Source organism: Oryzias latipes, chromosome 16 (assembly GCF_002234675.1).
Source record: "Oryzias latipes chromosome 16, ASM223467v1".
Classification (NCBI taxonomy): Eukaryota; Metazoa; Chordata; class Actinopteri; order Beloniformes; family Adrianichthyidae; genus Oryzias; species Oryzias latipes.
Window position 1 is genome coordinate 3,759,062 of NC_019874.2, and position 17,762 is coordinate 3,776,823.

The window sequence follows — 17,762 nt, forward strand, 5'->3', positions numbered from 1 at the left end:
CACCCGTTCTTGCATATGCTGATTTCAGCAAACCTTTTATTCTGGAAATAAATGCGAGTCACCAAGGACTCGGGGCTGTTTTATCTCAAGATGTGAATAGACAACTGCGACCCGTGGCTTTTGCCAGTCGGGGTCTTAAGTCTTCAGAACTGAATATGGACAACTACAGTGCCATGAAACTAGAATTGTTGGGCTTAAAATAGGCAGTTACTGAAAAATTCTGTGATTATTTGATTGATGACAAGTTCACAATCCTGACTGATAAAAACCCTCTTTGTCATTACAACAGTGCAAAACTCGGTGCTGTGGAACAACGATGGGTTTCTGAGCTAGCCCGGTTCGATTTCCAGATCTCCTATCAGCCTGGCAGGCATTACACTGGTGCCGATACTCTTTCTCGGCAGTATGTGGGGCAACAGGAGGTGCATACAAGTTCAATCGATGTACCTTACACTAGCTCCACTACCAGTTTTCCCACTTTGGACCTTAAGGCCCTGGTGAAGTTGCAGTCTGGTGATGGTCTGATCTCTACCTTTAGGAGGTTTTGGGATCGGGTGTGGGGCCAGCCGGACAGAGAGGCTTCAATTATGTCCCCGGGCAGTAGAGCTATTAAGACTGTGGAAGCGGATTGTTGAGGTTGATGGGGTGCTGTATCGGCAGTCTTGGGGACAGTGTGAGGGGCAGATCAGGCAGATTATACTGCCAGCCATTTTGAAGGACGAGATACTCACTCAGATGCATACCGCAGCTGGGCATCAGGAAGTAGAGTGGACCTTTGAGCTGGTCCGTTGTCGGGCTTACTGGCCTAGGATGTACAGAGACATGGAGGCTCTTTGCAAGACTTGTGAGCGGTGCATTGTTTTTAAGAACCCTGACCCGCAGGTGGTTACACCACAAGGACATTTGCTGGCTTACAGGCCAATTTGAGGTTGTGGCTATGGACTTCACAGTGTGGGAGCCTTCGTCAGACCAGCGTAAGAATGCCCTTATCATGACTGATGTCTTCTCCAGGTTTACTGTCCCAATACCAACCCATGATCAGCGTGCAGTAACTGCTGTTAAGGCCCTGGTAAAGAACTGGATCCAGCCCTATGGTGTTCCTTCTAGGATACACTCTGACCAGGGTAGGTGTTTTGAAACAGATGTGGTGCAGGGTTTGTGTAAAGTATATGGGATCAGGAAAAACCGAACTACCCCCTATCATGCTCAGGGAAACGGGCAGTGTGAGCGCTTTAACAGGACCCTACATGACCTGTTGAGAACACTGCATCCGCATCAGAAGAGACGATGGGTTGAATACCTTCCTGAGCTGCTGTATGTGTATAACACCACCGAACACCATAGCACAGGTTACTCAACATATTTCCTGATGTTTGGGAGGGCCCCACTTAGGCCTTTTGATATTTGGTTGGGTCAGGATAGGAAAGACTTTGAGAGTGACGAGCATGCTTGGGTGGTGGTACATCAGGAGCCACTGCGTTGGGCTTATAAGCAGGCGGTCCAGAATCTGAACCAAGCGGCCGAAGCTCGTCGTGCTTATGCAGGTTGTGTAAGTGATGATTTGGTCTGCTTTGGTCTGGCAATATAAAAATAAAAGGGCTTGAACCTTTCTTCATTGTCTTCGCTCTTGTTTCTGCCATCGTGGCATGCACCTGCGGAGGTACGGCTACAATATTGTGGGATATGATAAAATGTATTGTATATCAGTCAATATATAGGATATTTCAGTATAAATATCCATATATTGGATAGTTTATTTCAGTACATCAGTCGTTATATTGCGGGACATTTCAATAGAAATGACAATATAATGCATTGTATATTACCATACAGTATACCCTTGTTTTTCGCGGGGGTTACGTTCCAAAAAGAACCCGTGATAGCCAAAATCCATGAAGTAGAAACCTCTATTTTTTTTTTACAATTATTATACAATTAAATACTCTATTTTACATTGAAAAGAAAGAACAAACGGGCTCAAGCATTTGTTTCACAAATAAAAGTACTTTAGAAAAGTTTTTACAACAAATAACTTCTGTACTGTACTGTCAAATAATAATTTTAATCATCGATACGAACAGAAGGCTTCAAATTGCGGAGATTAGCCCCGCCCACCACGACCCGAGTAATTGGATTAAATGGGATAAAATTTAAAATTATACTGAAAAAAATACAAAGTACAGTCAGACAAACAGTGACTCAGGTGTATTTCACTGCTATTCATACTGAACCGCTGCATCCTGACTCCGCTCTGATGTGTTTTCTTCTTTTGAAGCCCGCGGTGCAGCTGTGTTTGTTCGGGAGAAGAACATAGTGATAGGCAGTTGTTGTCGCTCTTTTTTTCTATGGGTTTTAGAGAAACTGGAGATTGCAAGAGAATTTGCACGTACGTAATGTAAATTTGGCAAGATGTTTTACGTACGTGTACATATTAAACTGCAATGTTATTGACGCACAGGTAGAGAAAACGCGGAGTGACACTTTAGCCAAACAGAATGCAGAACACAATGCACGATGCAAATCCGTGAAGTAGCGAAACCGTGAAAAGTAAACCGCGTTATAGCGAGGGATCACTGTATATGAAAGTGGCAATAATTGCAATATTTTAATATACTGAAAATAATACTTCCATATATGGAAGATATTGTCAATACAGTGTTGCTCAATATACTGAAAAATATATTGTAGTTCGATATAAGCAAAACAAACAATAAAAATTAATTTGTCTTTGTTTTTTCAACTGTAGGAGAAATACAGCAGAATCAGAACTTAAAAAGATCTAGTCATCAGTTTTATTGAGTTTGGGAGAGTGTGATGTTAAATGATAGGGTGTTCACTAAACCCTTGAGTTAATGTGAAACTGCAGCAGACATATATGGAGTTAATTCAGTCTCAATAATCAGAAATGCACACAACCGGTTTTACAAATGCACACGCTCCGATTCACAAATGTCATTTTATGCAAACGTGAAAAATAAATTCGGAAATACACACCCTGTGTTTCACAAACACACAGATTGTGTTTCACAAATGCACACTAAATGTTTTACAAATGCACAATAAGTGTTTCTCACAAATGTGCACACTGTGTTTCACAAAAAACATTTTAGAAATTCACAATAAATGTATCAGAAATGCACAGTAAGTGCTTCACAAACATGATTTTTAGGTACACATGTGATGTGAACTCACAGATCATTCGAACTGCAGACTGTGCATTCAAAATCCCGTTCTCGTTTGTGAATCTCCCCGTGTGTGTGAGAGAATTTTCTACGGTGAATATTGAGACTCATCTGACGGAGCGGGTCAACTAATGTCACCATTGGCTAGTGAATCTGTCAATCAAACTCATCGGGAAAGCAGGCGGGTTCGCTTTTAGCCAATCGAATGGCCCCTTACACTTTCTCTACGCTTTCTGCGGGTGGCAAAAGCCCCGCCCTTTTTTGATTCTGGACCAGTCGGTCGTTAGCGTGTTAGCCTTAGCATGGCTTGTCGGTTTATTGCCTTCGGTTGTCAAAAATTACTGGCTTGTGCAACTTTTCAGTGGACCTGGGAGCAAGGCAACAGTGGTTGAATGCAGTTGACATTGAATCCATCGAACTCTGTACTGGTCATGAGATTTAAAATGAATGTTTCACTCGGGATTGTTTGTACGTTATTCTCTTAGCTTTCATGCTAGCGTCATTTCAACACTCAGACACGGTTTTGATCATATGAAGGTGGAGGAGAAAAATCTTCAACTTCCACAGGTTTTGTGGAGAAACTGGCATCACTTTGCTCCGTACCACGCAGTGGGACTACATTACCTCAAGTTCATCTCACTGTCAATCACAGATACCCAATACACCCCCCCTGCTCAGCCCGAAGTCACTTTGCTTGACCTTAATTTTATTTTTTAAATAACTCAAATGTCATTGATTTTATATTGTAACCATATACATATACATCTCTTGGCCAGGTCACCCTTGCAAAAAAGATCCTCATCTCTCTGGGTTTTATAGCTGGTTAAATACTACACAACAAAAGATGGTCATAGAACAACAAAGTGCAAACATTCACCCTTTATTGCAGAGTAAAATTCAGTGAAAACATGGACAGATTAAAACATCAAAATTTAAGCAAATGTGGGATCTCTACTGATTTGAATTTTATTTAAACTGGTACTAATTTTCATAACTTCCTTACATACAATGAAGTCCCTTGAACAATACAGCAGTATTGATTTGAACTTTGTCTTACTCCCCTCAGTCTCTCTTCTTCTGTATGTAATTATGTCACCTAAATTAAGTTCTAAACACACTGGACAGTAAAGATGTAGGTCCACTCCCAAACGGTCTGAATTCCACAATGGATTGATGTCGTCTTGCAGTTCCAACATTTGTGGACCCAAAAGAGGACTGTCCCATACCAGGACATTGATCCCAGGATGAGGTTCAGTCATGGATCCACTCTCCTCACATTTAATCTCTGGAACCAGCATACCATGACAAAAAAAAAAAAAAAAAAAGATACTGTTTATGAACAGCACTGTTTTTTTGTGTTTTAGATTATGTAGGAACAGTGACCGACTAATAATAACTTATATTGTTGCTTGCAGGCAGACCTCATATCTCCATAACTGTTTATAATTTGCAAATAAGTGAACCTTAACAAAGTAGTGACATTAGTACATCTGATGGCTCATAAGGCCATGCATTGTGATGCATTTTGAACTTGCAGATGTGCTATTCTTCCTACAAACAAACAATTTAGGGAAATTGTTTGCACCACACAACAATAATCCTTTTCATTCATTTTCGACGAAAATTCACTGTAGTCATTATGATTTCATGATACTCTTCTTGATACTTTCCACTTTAGTCAAACTGCACACAAATCAGTTGTCCAGTACAGTGAGATTAAATAAAGCATTTACCCGGGGATCAGAAACAGGGTTCTGGGTCAAGCCCAACTGCCACAGCTGATTTGGTGTCATGTTTTGCTCCGTCCTGATTGGATGGGTGTCCCACGCGTCACTAAAGACATCCAAACTGGCCTGAATGCGTGGTAGGAAAATGTAATGGCAGCAGAATACGTGATGTGACTGATATTGAGCAAGTCTTGGTCCTCAGGAGAGTGCAGGATGTTGTAATATAAACCAGTAACAGTCATGAAGACATCACACCAGAGGAGCTCAATCCTGTATTTGGAAAAAAGCAAAAAGAAATATTATATTGTCAGATTTATTTTTAATACATCATTCACTTTTATGTATCAGGGCTCCAGACTAACTTTTTTCACTAGGAGCATAGTGGCCCCTAACTGAAAATTTTAGGGGCACAACCAGAAAATTTAGGGTCGCATACCGTAAATCAACATTCTAACCAAATCTACTAATTTCCACTGTATTACAAATAAATACTTTAATAATAGATGCAGAAATTACAATGTGCTGTTTCTAATTCAGTGTCATATTTTATTCTGCACTTTTGAAGATGCAACATGAAGGTAAACTGACATCACCATCGCTGTCACGACAGTACAACTAAGTAAAAATAGTAAAAAAAATACCATACATTTAGAATAAAAAAAGTTTTTAGTAACAAGTGATTACCGTAGTAACCTTTCGTAATTTCACAGTTTCAAACAATACTTAAATGTATGTAAATATTAGAGGATGGAAATTCATGTTGGTCACACCAAATAGGTTTAGCCAAGATGCACAATAAGCGTGTTTGAGATCACCCAGATGGACGCAACACTGCACAGATCACCTGGTGTGTGACGTATATTTTTGTTTTTGCTCCAACATCACCTGTCAATCAAAACAAAAATATCCCGAGAAAGGGGTGAGAGCAAGACACCAATCAGAGCGGACGCAGCTGGAAATTTAGTATTGAACTGACTAAAAGCTGCCCTACAGACTAGGGTTGTGCCGATGGACGATATCATCGTCCATCGTGATGGGTGACTGACATCCCGATGGAGAGACCACCATCGTGATGCCACGCCCCCGCCACGTTGCGCGTCGACATCATAAGCCGCGGTTACATGTACAAAATATCTTGATGGGATCAATGGTCGGATTAGAATCCAACCGTGTACATGGGCCCAGAAAAATGTTTTCAGAATAAAAAAACGTTCACTAAGGTCACAATTTCGGTCGGAATAAATCATTCGCACACGCGCAGTTTGAAAACCGGAAGAGGATACAACTTCCGCCGAGCGGCTTTTTTTCCAAACTTTATTGAAGGTAACAATTCAATACAAAACGATAACAGCGGCGAGCAGCTATATACATTGACATGTCAGCTCGGTAAAATACGAGAAGATCTTCTAAACGTGCTTTTAATAATGTTACGGTTATTATCAAACACCTGTTCGCTCATCATTTGAATTTTAATCCGTGTGGTCAGTGCTTTTTCTGAACGTAGCCAGGATTAGCAGTATGCTAACACGGGCTAACAACATTAGCTTTGGATGGTGCTGCTTGCTGGCTGCACGTAAACATGTAAGAATAACATCAGCCTTTATTTAGTCGGGACACGACTGGAAACACAAATCCACGTGATTGATTGAATGTTTTCTAAGGACTGAGCGACATTTCTGCTTTGAAGCTCAAACCGCTGTGTGTCTGCTGACGATCCGAGCTGTGCTCAGACACACGTTTAGATCCGGTTCTGAGTTTTATAGCTCGTACCCCTAGAGCTGCGGGACGGATCGCAGTCTTAAATCTCCCACACATACCGCTCATGTACCCCCCCCCCCTTCCCATCAAACATAAAGCTGTAAATCCGCCCTCCGCCGGTCCACTTCGCTAGTTAAGTGCAGGAGCGGACCACTTCTTTTCTATTTTGCTTGTTACTTTTTCTGTTAAAGTCACTTCCCTCAGTTTATACTGGATCATCGCGGATTAACCATTAGTTGGGAAATAAAATGAAAAAAGCAAAATAACGAATAGCAGTTATATAAGAACGAAAAATGTAAAAATACCCCCCCCCCCCGACGATGTCATCGTCCATCCCGATGGTTGACAGCAAACATCGTCAACGGCCAAATTAGGGGACATCGCCCAACCCTACTACAGACTACAAAACAATGCATTATGGGACATGCGTCCTGATGGGTTTTTTGTAGTTCACTGATCAATTAAAATAATTTAAAATACCAACTGATTAAAAAAAGGCTACATCCATTACAAAACATTAAAATAATTATAAAAGATGTAATATCACAGCTCATACTTAGGGGGAGAGGCATATTAAAACGAAATTGAATGTTAAGGACAACTCCTAATTCCTGGTCTCTTTCAGTCTCGCTGCAGCTTCGACTTCATGCGAGTTTGAGACCCCTGCTGTACACTCTGTCACTGGTACACTAGCTGCAGGTCGGAAGAACGAATCAATAGTTCGCTTGCTCATAGCTCAGACGCACATATCAGGTTGTGATGATATTTGTCTCCGTTTCCTTCCCACGGATGTTTACGCGCACTCGATTATCTCTAGGCCCCGCCCCTCCACATATTTTAGCCACTTGCAGTGACTTTCCCTATTCTTCTCAGACGCATTGGCCGCCTCAGGCATCACTCAATGAAACGCGAGTGTGTGCTCGCGTGTGCTCCAGTCTCATGAGTATTCGCGCGAGTGTGTGTGTCTGCCTGCGTGCGTGTGCGCTCGCGTCTCATTGATGATTTCATCTCTCATTTCATCGATCATTGACGTGCTCCTTTCATGTTTAATGTATAAAAAATACGGAGGGTGGAGGAGGCAAATTTACTGGTAGCACATGTGCGACTGGGTGTAAAATTCAGTCGCACACTCTCAAATTTTGGTCGCAAAATGCGACCAAATGGACGCAGTCTGGAGCCCTGTGTATATATTAAAGCTTCTAAAACTAGGTTCAACTCACCGTTGATTGTGTGTACACTTTTCCCACAATGAACCCGTTTGTGTCAGTTGTACGTACTGTGAGCATTAACTCGGCTATGCCCACATTTTCTCCTCCGTGATCTCCTCTCACCCTGACAATAACATGAAAATCATGTCTCAAACACATAATTACAAATGCATCGCCAATACGGTACACATCAGTTTAAAATGTAATGTTCTTATGTATGATGCCAATTTCTAGGTTAAAAAAATTGCAGGAGTGGGTTACATGTATCACTGGGGAAAAAATGAGGTGAGAGAGACTGTTAAGGGGGGGTAAAATGTTATTCATGAGGGGAAAGAGTTTTAGAGTTGCCTTTGTTTATGGAGAGGAGTCTAAAAAAAGTAATTTTATTTTTGTACAAATAACCAAGTACTTATACTGCCTGATATGTGAATAAAATATTTCTTTATGAATGACATGAATACCTCAGAGGAAAGCCATAAACGTTCACAGCGTCACTGAAGAAGGCCAAATGGGTGTCTGCACAGTTGTTGTCTGCTATCTTCTCAGGTACAAGATCTATGGAATACAAGTACAAATACTTTCAACTGACAGATGTTTACGGCGGCAAAAATGCTAAATTCCCAATTGACAGGTAAAACAGTAATACAATAGGATGATAAAATATGAAATAGAATAGAAGGGTATTTAATAATCCCTGAGGAAATTTTTTAAAAATGGCCATCTTAAAAAAACAAATAAACACACATGCATTACAAATAGAAATATCACAAAATAAAAAGATTGATAAAAAAAGGTAAATAATTGGAAAATCAGTGGGTAAAATTAAAAGAAATTACTTGTAAGATGCCCTGCCAGAGAGTTGTATTGCCTGATGGCACGAGGAACAAAAGATTGTCACGCTGTCACGCTTCAGTAATTCCTAGAGAATAAATAAAAACACAACAAACATGGATTAGATCATTTAGCTGTCTTATCTTAAATTACATAATTTTCAAATATATGAAAGGGGAATTTTTTTAAAACACTCTTGCTATGATTACTTGAGCTTGTAGTAAAGAACACCTTTAAAAAAATCAGAGACAAGACACTAGCCGCGTTTACATGGGCCAAAGTAATCGGAATGAACGCCTGATCGGAAAGAAAATGCGTCATGTAAACGCGCCGTTCGGAATACTCTGCCCCGATCAGACTCATTCGGATCAGAATTTCTTTCCGATGGAGATAGGTGGGTTATACCGATCGTTTATCCGATCGTGGAGCATGTAAACGGTAATTCCGATCGTGTGTCACTGCTGCTCTGGTTTACGTCATGCATAGACGGTGTTTCGCTGAGAGAAAGCTTTGGAGCGCATATGGGACCGACCAGCTGCTTTGCGGACGCCCCGTGAAAAGCGCCGCTCCACTCTTGCCACGCTGGGTCTCCCCTCTCTTTCACCCCTCATGGGGGAGATTCGGAGGAGGGGCGCTTCGTGCCCCCCGACGCTCACTCGGTCCACTGGCACCTGAGTGAGCAGAGGAGCTGGATTAATAATTTTGTGTCTGTGTGTGTGTGTGTGTGGGGGGGCTTTTTTACGTGTGCGTTTTGTTGTTTTGTTATGTGTGGGAGAATTCAGACTGCGAGCCGTCCCGCCGCTCTAGGTTAGCGGCTGCAGGACTCGGGAGGAACCGTGTTCGAACAAAGCTCGGGCCGCTAGCTCACAGAGTGGCTTTGGGGCGGTCTGTGTGAACTTTTCAGAGCAAAAATAAATGTCGCTCAGTCCTTAGAAAGCTGCAGATTGCTGCGTTTCTCGCACGGTCCTGGATTTTGTGTCCATCAGGTTAATGATGTTAGCCCGTGTTAGCCTGTCCTAAGCTTTCGTCCATCTTAATTCTTCCACAAAAAAGCACTGACCACACAGATTAAATATAACGATGAGCGAACAGGCACTTCATAATATTCATAACATTAATAAAAGCACGTTTGAAAGATCGTCTCGTATGTTACCGAGCTGCTGTATAAATGTCTGTGGCAGCGGTTTGTTTACAAAGGGACCTATTTCCGCATCCGGGTGATTTTACACTACTGCGCATGCCCAAATTATTCATTCCGAACGAAAGTGTGAGCCATGGGAACGTTTGTTCTAATCGGAAAAAGGTTTTCTGTGCCCATGTGCACGGGTGAATTTTAACCCGACCATTGATCCGATCAAGATATTCTGCCCATGTAACCGCGGCTACTGATCACAGGAAGCCTGTGTGTAATACTTACAGTAACTTCTACTCTAATCACTGTTGATAGCTGATTTCTCCCATCCGCCCTTTCTGTGACTACTTATCGACTACAAAACAGCCTAAAAACATAATGTTTGGGATTCTTGTCATTACGTCATTGGAAGTAAAGATACGGGGATTTTAGTGGCTGACACTCTGACACAATCTCACAGGGCTTTCAGCACAATACGGGTTCTAACGTTAGAAACTTAATGAGGCTTCTTTCATTCAACAGTGGATTCATGTATGTTATATTTAAAAAATGCCGTTTTCATGAATGTCATATGAATTAACTTTGTTGCACATATCCACCCCGTCTTAAAGTCTGGGTTGTGAAAATGCTGTGTCTAACTTTAACCCGGATCGCGTTTACATAAAGGCAGCACACGGAACAACTAGCTAGTTAGCATAGCATAGCATCAGTGTTTAAACAAATCGCCGTCTCCAAATCAATACTTTTTATTAAACTTTCTTTGCTGCTGTAAATCCGGCATGTTTTCCCCTTAGTTCTATCTGAATCATGTTAAGAACCTACAGATCATTGGCTATAGACGCTAGCTTGAACCGACACCGGCTTGAACTTCACTCACACTCACACAGCCACAACTTGCACAGGCTAAGCAAAACAAAGCTAAGCTAATTTGCGGTGGGGGTACTCTGCAAACGACTCGGCTGCAGTGTTCATAAAGCATTCACACATGTCACTTGGCAAAGGAGAACGCTTCAACTTAGTATTCAATAACATTACAGGACGTACAACGAGGGAATGATCAAATAAATGCATTACTTACGGGCTGAGACTGATCCCGTTCAGAAGACCTCTCCGCCATGTTTGCCGCCCGCGTCCTCCCAACTGCTGTGCTGAACAGCTCCCTCCCTCGTCACTTTGAAAGTGAGGAGTGTAAGGGGCCATTCGATTGGTTAAAAGCGAACCCGCCTGCTTTGCCGATGAGTTTGATTGACAGATTCACTAGCCAATGGTGACATTAGTTGACCCGCTCCGTCAGATGAGTCTCAATATTCACCGTAGAAAATTCTCTCACACACACGGGGAGATTCACAAACGAGAACGGGATTTTGAATGCACAGTCTGCAGTTCGAATGATCTGTGAGTTCACATCACATGTGTACCTAAAAATCATGTTTGTGAAGCACTTACTGTGCATTTCTGATACATTTATTGTGAATTTCTAAAATGTTTTTTGTGAAACACAGTGTGCACATTTGTGAGAAACACTTATTGTGCATTTGTAAAACATTTAGTGTGCATTTGTGAAACACAATCTGTGTGTTTGTGAAACACAGGGTGTGTATTTCCGAATTTATTTTTCACGTTTGCATAAAATGACATTTGTGAATCGGAGCGTGTGCATTTGTAAAACCGGTTGTGTGCATTTCTGATTATTGAGACTGAATTAACTCCATAGACATAGGCAGGCGAGAGATGAATTGAAACTAATTACTGTCATGTCGTCTCAGAGGGGAAAGTTCTTGTCCAACCCGAAGGCCCTTATTAGCGATGGCTTTTAACATGGTGTTGACAGTCAACAGTGGGGACACTTGATGCACAAAGAGCGCTGTCACAGATGAAAGCTGGACCACAAAACAAACAGGGTCCAACAATTGGATTTTTAAGGGGTTGTTAATGTGAACAAAGACAATTGGTTTGTGTAAGCCGTGCTGTGCATCACATCTATCATGATCATTTCTGCCGCTGTGTTTTAACACATAGCTGTGTGATTCCTCCTCTGCATAAATATGAGGCACCTCTGCTTCAAGTGGCATGCAGAATTCATTCCTCTGCCCCTCTGTGAGTTCTCACATGGCAGATGCTAAGTGATTGAATGAGTGGACAAACCAAACACTTGTGTTGTGTACCTGTAGACTTGTACAGGTATTTATGCAGCCGGTGAAGGACGAGCTTCAGCTGGGAGATGACCCCTGCACACCGAGAACCACTTCTGTAATCAAGTATAGCAGATGAGAAGAAAGAAGGGGAAGCTAGAGACTCCTGGTGCAAAAACTGCAATGACAGATATTTATGACTCTAAACCCTTGCTAAAATTAGATGTTGACATCCGTTGCAGAAAAGTACTTCATTTTTTGCTTTTTCTAAATTGCACTTATTTTACTTCAGCTGGTCCAGCTTTACAAGTTTTAGACTCTATATCTTTTAATCCAGGCAATTTAAGAAAAATGCACAGGGAAAATTCATCAATGATAATCTATAAGTTCAATGCTATCAGCAGGCTTTTGTAGATAAAATGAGAATTTTTACATCTTAAGACTGTTCTTTTCCTCCAAAGAGCATTCCCTTTTCCTTTACTTTGATGACTGCCAGTACAATGACATAAATCACTTCATGCTGATAGAATGAGATATTGTTCAAAAGAAAATCAGCTTTGGTCACTTGAAGGTTTCATATTAGTGATAAGCTTTTGTCCTGAAAACGGCAGCAGTGCTTTTCTCTTCCTGAGGAATCATACATTTCTGATAATGTTAACTGTCACTTTTTAATAAACAGACGTGTTGTGATTCTTATCTTAAAGTCTTAAATGCACCTAACTTTTTAAATAAAATCTTTATAACTATAAAGATTATAACTGCTTTTTCAATAAAATCTTTATAATGTGTCATTCTAAGTCACAGTTGAGGTCATAGTTCTCTGATGCAGCCAGAACCACCTGGATTTGAACCCACTTAAAACGGTGGAGATGACAGTGGACTTCAGGAGGAACCCCCAACTCACAATTCTCAACACCACTGTCCCCTCAACAGACACAGGTTCCTAGGGTCCACCATCTCACAGGACCTTAAGTGGACCTCTCACATTGACTTACTTTTGGAAATGGGCTCAGCAGAGGTTGTACTTCCTGCGACAACTCAAGAAGTTCCACCTGCCTCAGGAGCTGCTGACTGTCTTCTACACGGCAATAACCCAGTCTGTCCTGACCACATCTATCACGGTCTGGTTTGGATCAGCTACCAGACACGACAAGAACAGACTACAGAGAATCATCAGATCTGCTGAGAGGATTATTGCTTCCAGCCTTCCCTCCATTCAGGACCTGTACTGATCCAGAGTCAGGAAGTGGTCTGGCAGAATCGTAAAAGAGCCCTCTCATCCCGGACACGGCCTTTCCAGCCTCCTCCCGTCAGGGCGGCGCTTTAGGACAATGCGCACCAAAACCACTCGCCACAAAGACAGCTTCTTCCCCCGAGCCGTCACTCTAATGAACTCCTGACTCCTGACCACTCAAGAACATAGAACAAAACCACAGAAACTGTCACACCGGAACTACTGCTGCATTAGTCTTTTTTCTTATTTAGTTGTTTATTTATTCCTATATTTACCTTATATTACTTTCTTTTTTTATTATTTATTCTTTTTTTGTCTTGCCCCTTTACACTTTTTTATACCTTGCTAGTTTGCACGAGAGCACAAGACACTGAAGCCAAACTCCTTGTACATGCACTGTACTTAGCCAATAAAGTTGATTATGATTCTGATCAGCTAATTTGCTGCCATTCTTTTGCCTTTTAATAGATCCAGGAGGCAGCACAGGACACACATTTACAAATGTCAACCAACCTTGCTTGTGCTGGTCTGCCCTCCTGTGGCCTGCATGACTTATCCTGGATAGGTTAGGCTTTTTTTCACAGTAGTAGGCTTAAGTGATTACCACAGTTATTTAAGTTTTGCATCTGCAAACAACATGTGCATCGAATAAAAAATTGCAAGAACAATATTTTTGGTGCTTTCATAGTATTACTATGTCCATCTGTAAAAGCTGTAAGGTTTGTGGCTGTAAAAGCACATGTAAGAAGGAGGACCCCTTGTGCTACCCTAGGCACTTTAACGTTGGGAGTCGGGTCATCTAGACCCACTAGACAGTGCTCTGAACCTTTTTTCTTCAATGATTTGTGATCTTCACTGGTGTCCATGGATTACATGAAATCTTTCCACCTTTATCATGGTAGGAAGAACACGGCAATGTAAGGGTGGGGCCATCTAAGATAACACAAGGGTTAAAGAGCTACTCCAATGAAAATAGTGTTTGTGGTGTTTTTAACATGTTTTTGTAGCATTTCTCTCATGATGGAGGAAACATATTAAAGAATTTAATAACCTTAAATTATATATATATATATATATATATATATATATATATATATATATATATATATATATATATATATATATATATATATATATATATATATATATATATATATATATATATATATATATATATATATATATATATATATATATATATATAAATAAAAATTGCATTTCTGGGAATTTATCCAAATTGTGATGGATTGAGAACAGACGAAAAAACCTGCAGTTTAAAAATGCTTGGGTTTGTGATGTTTTGGGTATTGAATTTTTGGCATTTATATGTATTATTTATTTTTTGTTGTTTCCATTTTTTCTCCTAATCAGGTCACAAAAATGCTTGCTGTGGTGGTGGTCCTCTTCGCCGTGCTTTGGATGCCTTACCGGACCTTGGTGGTGGTCAATTCTTTCCTAGAAAAAGCTTACTTGGACACCTGGTTCCTGCTCTTCTGCCGTCTCTGCATCTACTTGAACAGTGCCATCAACCCAGTGATCTACAACGCCATGTCCCAGAAGTTTCGCACAGCTTTCAAGAAGCTATGCCAGTGTGGTCCCCAGCGCATGGAGAAACCGGTGACCTACAGTGTGGCACTCACATATAGCGTCATCAAGGACACCTCCAATGGCGAAAGTCCTGACCACTTTACCACTGAACTGGATGATCTGCAGTCGCCGACAGACCAATACCTACATGCCAACATTTTGCCATGTGCCAAAACGATGCAGTGTGATGAGAATATCCTCACTGGTCAAGATGTCAAAGCTTGACTAAAGTTATCTGAATGTCAGGGATTCTGAAAATTTACAGTTTAATTTAATTTAAGTCTTAATCAAAAGCTGACAAAGATGTGCTGCTTAGTTTCTTTTTGTAAATAATACTTTCTTAAAAGGGAACATTTGCTAAACAATAACTACAGCATAATGGAATGCGCCGTCATGCACTCAAGGCTTTTAATATTATGCACAAAAAAAGCAAATACGATGAAAGATGACTTGTCTAAAACTGAATAATCTTACAGTTTAACACAGCTCTTATCCACTGACCTTTGCGTAAATTTTACTACGACAGAATAAACTTGAATGAAAAAAGCTGCACAGTGGATCAGAGGAAAGAAGAATCTGACAAACTAGAGAGAAATATAATCATTCCCATTTCACAGTCACCGGCTGAAAGTCCCTATAATGGATGTGAAAGGACAAGGGTCCTGTTTCTGTCATTTTTCAGTTTATTGTTAAGCTGTGGGTAATATAATTTTACGGTTTGTTCTCTTAGCACCTCTATCAGCCACAGCAAATAGATGTTTACAAGGAAAGCTCCTAACTGCCATTTTAAACCACCTACCCAGCAACACCTAACATAGAAATGTGCATTTACTGGTTTTCAACACAGATGAATATTAACCAGTGATGGGGTGTGATGTGTTCCAACAGTTATTACCATTTAGGAAAGTATCATTGGTGTCAATGTTGGTGTGATCGAGCCTTTTTATCTGTTTTGTCCTGTGGCAATCCAGTTATGGTTAACCTGTTGCTCAAAGGGGATACCCTATAAAATACAATTGCTAAGCTGTTTCCTGTAATCGTCACTTTTTAGATAAACTCCAATTACTCACAATTGCATGTAAAATACCATCTCATCTATAAAGTTTAGCTTATGGGCTGCCATAAGCAGGGGTCATAGGCATGTACTTGCAGCCACACCTCTGTCAGTCTGCCCCAGGGCAGCTGTGACTACATCAGTAGTTACCATCACCAAGAATGAATGAGAAGTGAATGAATAATGGACACATTATTCTTTCACTCCTCAGCATAAAAGTGTATTTTCCTGATGTTTGCATAAATCCTTTTTAAAAAGCTGTTTTCAGCACAAGTGACAAACAAGTTCAGTTAATTTAATTTCAACAACAGTTTGTTGTCTGTAAAAAAATATTTGGAGGTTTCACCCTTTTTCACAAATTAATGGTCATTAATAAAGACATTTATTACTGAAGACATTTAATACTTTTGCCTATGACTGTCTTAAATTAGTGGTCTGGCAATGCGTGATATGGTTTACTGTCACATAATGCCACATATCTACAGATTATATAATTTTTTTCTGAAGATATATTGACATAAAAAACATAATCCAGCTTCCCCTGACATATAATTCTACCTCTTTTTTTGTACCATGGCTTTACAGTGTAACACATGTTTTTTCCTTCTTGTGTGTTTGCAGTTGAACCATACAATTCAAATTAATCCACAAAAAACCACTGTGACATTTTAATTATGCTAGAAAAGGAAATGCTTGGGTGCAGATATACATGACCTTTGAAAGAAAAAAAAACATCCCAGCATAAAAAAAGGCAGATATTAGACACTCACTTAAATTCACCTGGATGCTAATTAAGCCAGCAGGGATTACTTTGATTAGTCAGAACATGACAGGGACACTGAAGCCTTATGCTGCTTTGGTCACTGTGAAGGTGAACATGGTGTACCCTCTGCAGGGAGCCTTAAAAGGTCGAGGGCCAGTACATCGTGATGAGGGGAGATACTCCTGAGGAGCAGTCAGAGGCTGTTGTTTGATAGGACTAATTATTGCTGTGGAAGCAATTTTGAACACGTTTACGGAATTAATGTCTGTTCAGAGATGTATCTGATCCCCACAGAGAAATGACAGAATGTGTAAATAGGCTTCAGGAACGTACAGTGCCTGAGCTTTTTGTCTGTTTTGTAACACTGGTTGAAATCGGTTGTGCAGTGTGATTTGAAATCCATGGCAGTATTGTGCTTTAAAACAAATGCTTTGGGGTTTTTTTTTTTAATGATAGCCTGTTTTGATCTTCTGCTCTGTCATTTCTAATCCGTGTTTGAAGGCTAATCACCAAAGTGGAATAGATGGAAAATCATTTAAAAAACATAGATTTAGTGTCCGTGCTTTATAAATTACCTCCCATCTGTAGTGTCTTACTTCTCTTTATTTCCTTAAAAATGATTTTTTGTGTGTGTGTGTAAAAAAGGCAAACATTTATGTTGCAAATGTACTGAGTCATGCACGGCAACCATGCATTAGCAGCATGAACATGTTTTTTTGTGATATGAACACCAAAAGTGACACTATTTACAATATCCACGCTCTGTCTCAAGGTGGTTTTTCTCTGCTCTTATCGCTAAATGGCTTGTTTTGGATTTTGTATTGTTCTTTGTCTATAATAAAAAGGTACACAATGCAGTAAATACTGCTATGTTTTTACATCTTGATGCAGACTGCTCTCTCCATCCACACTCTTCGTGTCTTCCCCACTTCTGAGCCTCGACCAGCCTTCGCTGCAGAAAGTGCCTCGTCCAGCAGCTCTGGCATGAGTCGGGCTCCGAGCTATTTTGAGCTATGACCACGCTGAAAGCATCAATCTCTGGGGATGACAGCTTCGCCACTCTAAGCCAAGTCACTCTACTTGTGGTGTCCCACCTTGGCTCAGAGTTATGCCACTGAAGCTACCGAAGAACATGCTCAAGACAAACAATGTTA

General features: G+C 40.6%; 1 protein-coding gene across 1 annotated transcript in view; it reads left to right on the top strand.

The window, feature by feature from the left end:
* trhr (thyrotropin releasing hormone receptor) overlaps positions 1-15,045 on the top strand; it is a 36,258-nt gene extending 21,213 nt beyond the window's left edge. Inside the window, 1 exon segment of the mRNA NM_001204790.1 lies at positions 14,576-15,045. Coding sequence (NP_001191719.1) covers positions 14,576-15,016 — 441 coding nt within the window. The 3' untranslated portion in view covers positions 15,017-15,045.
* Positions 15,046-17,762: the final 2,717 nt, after the last annotated feature.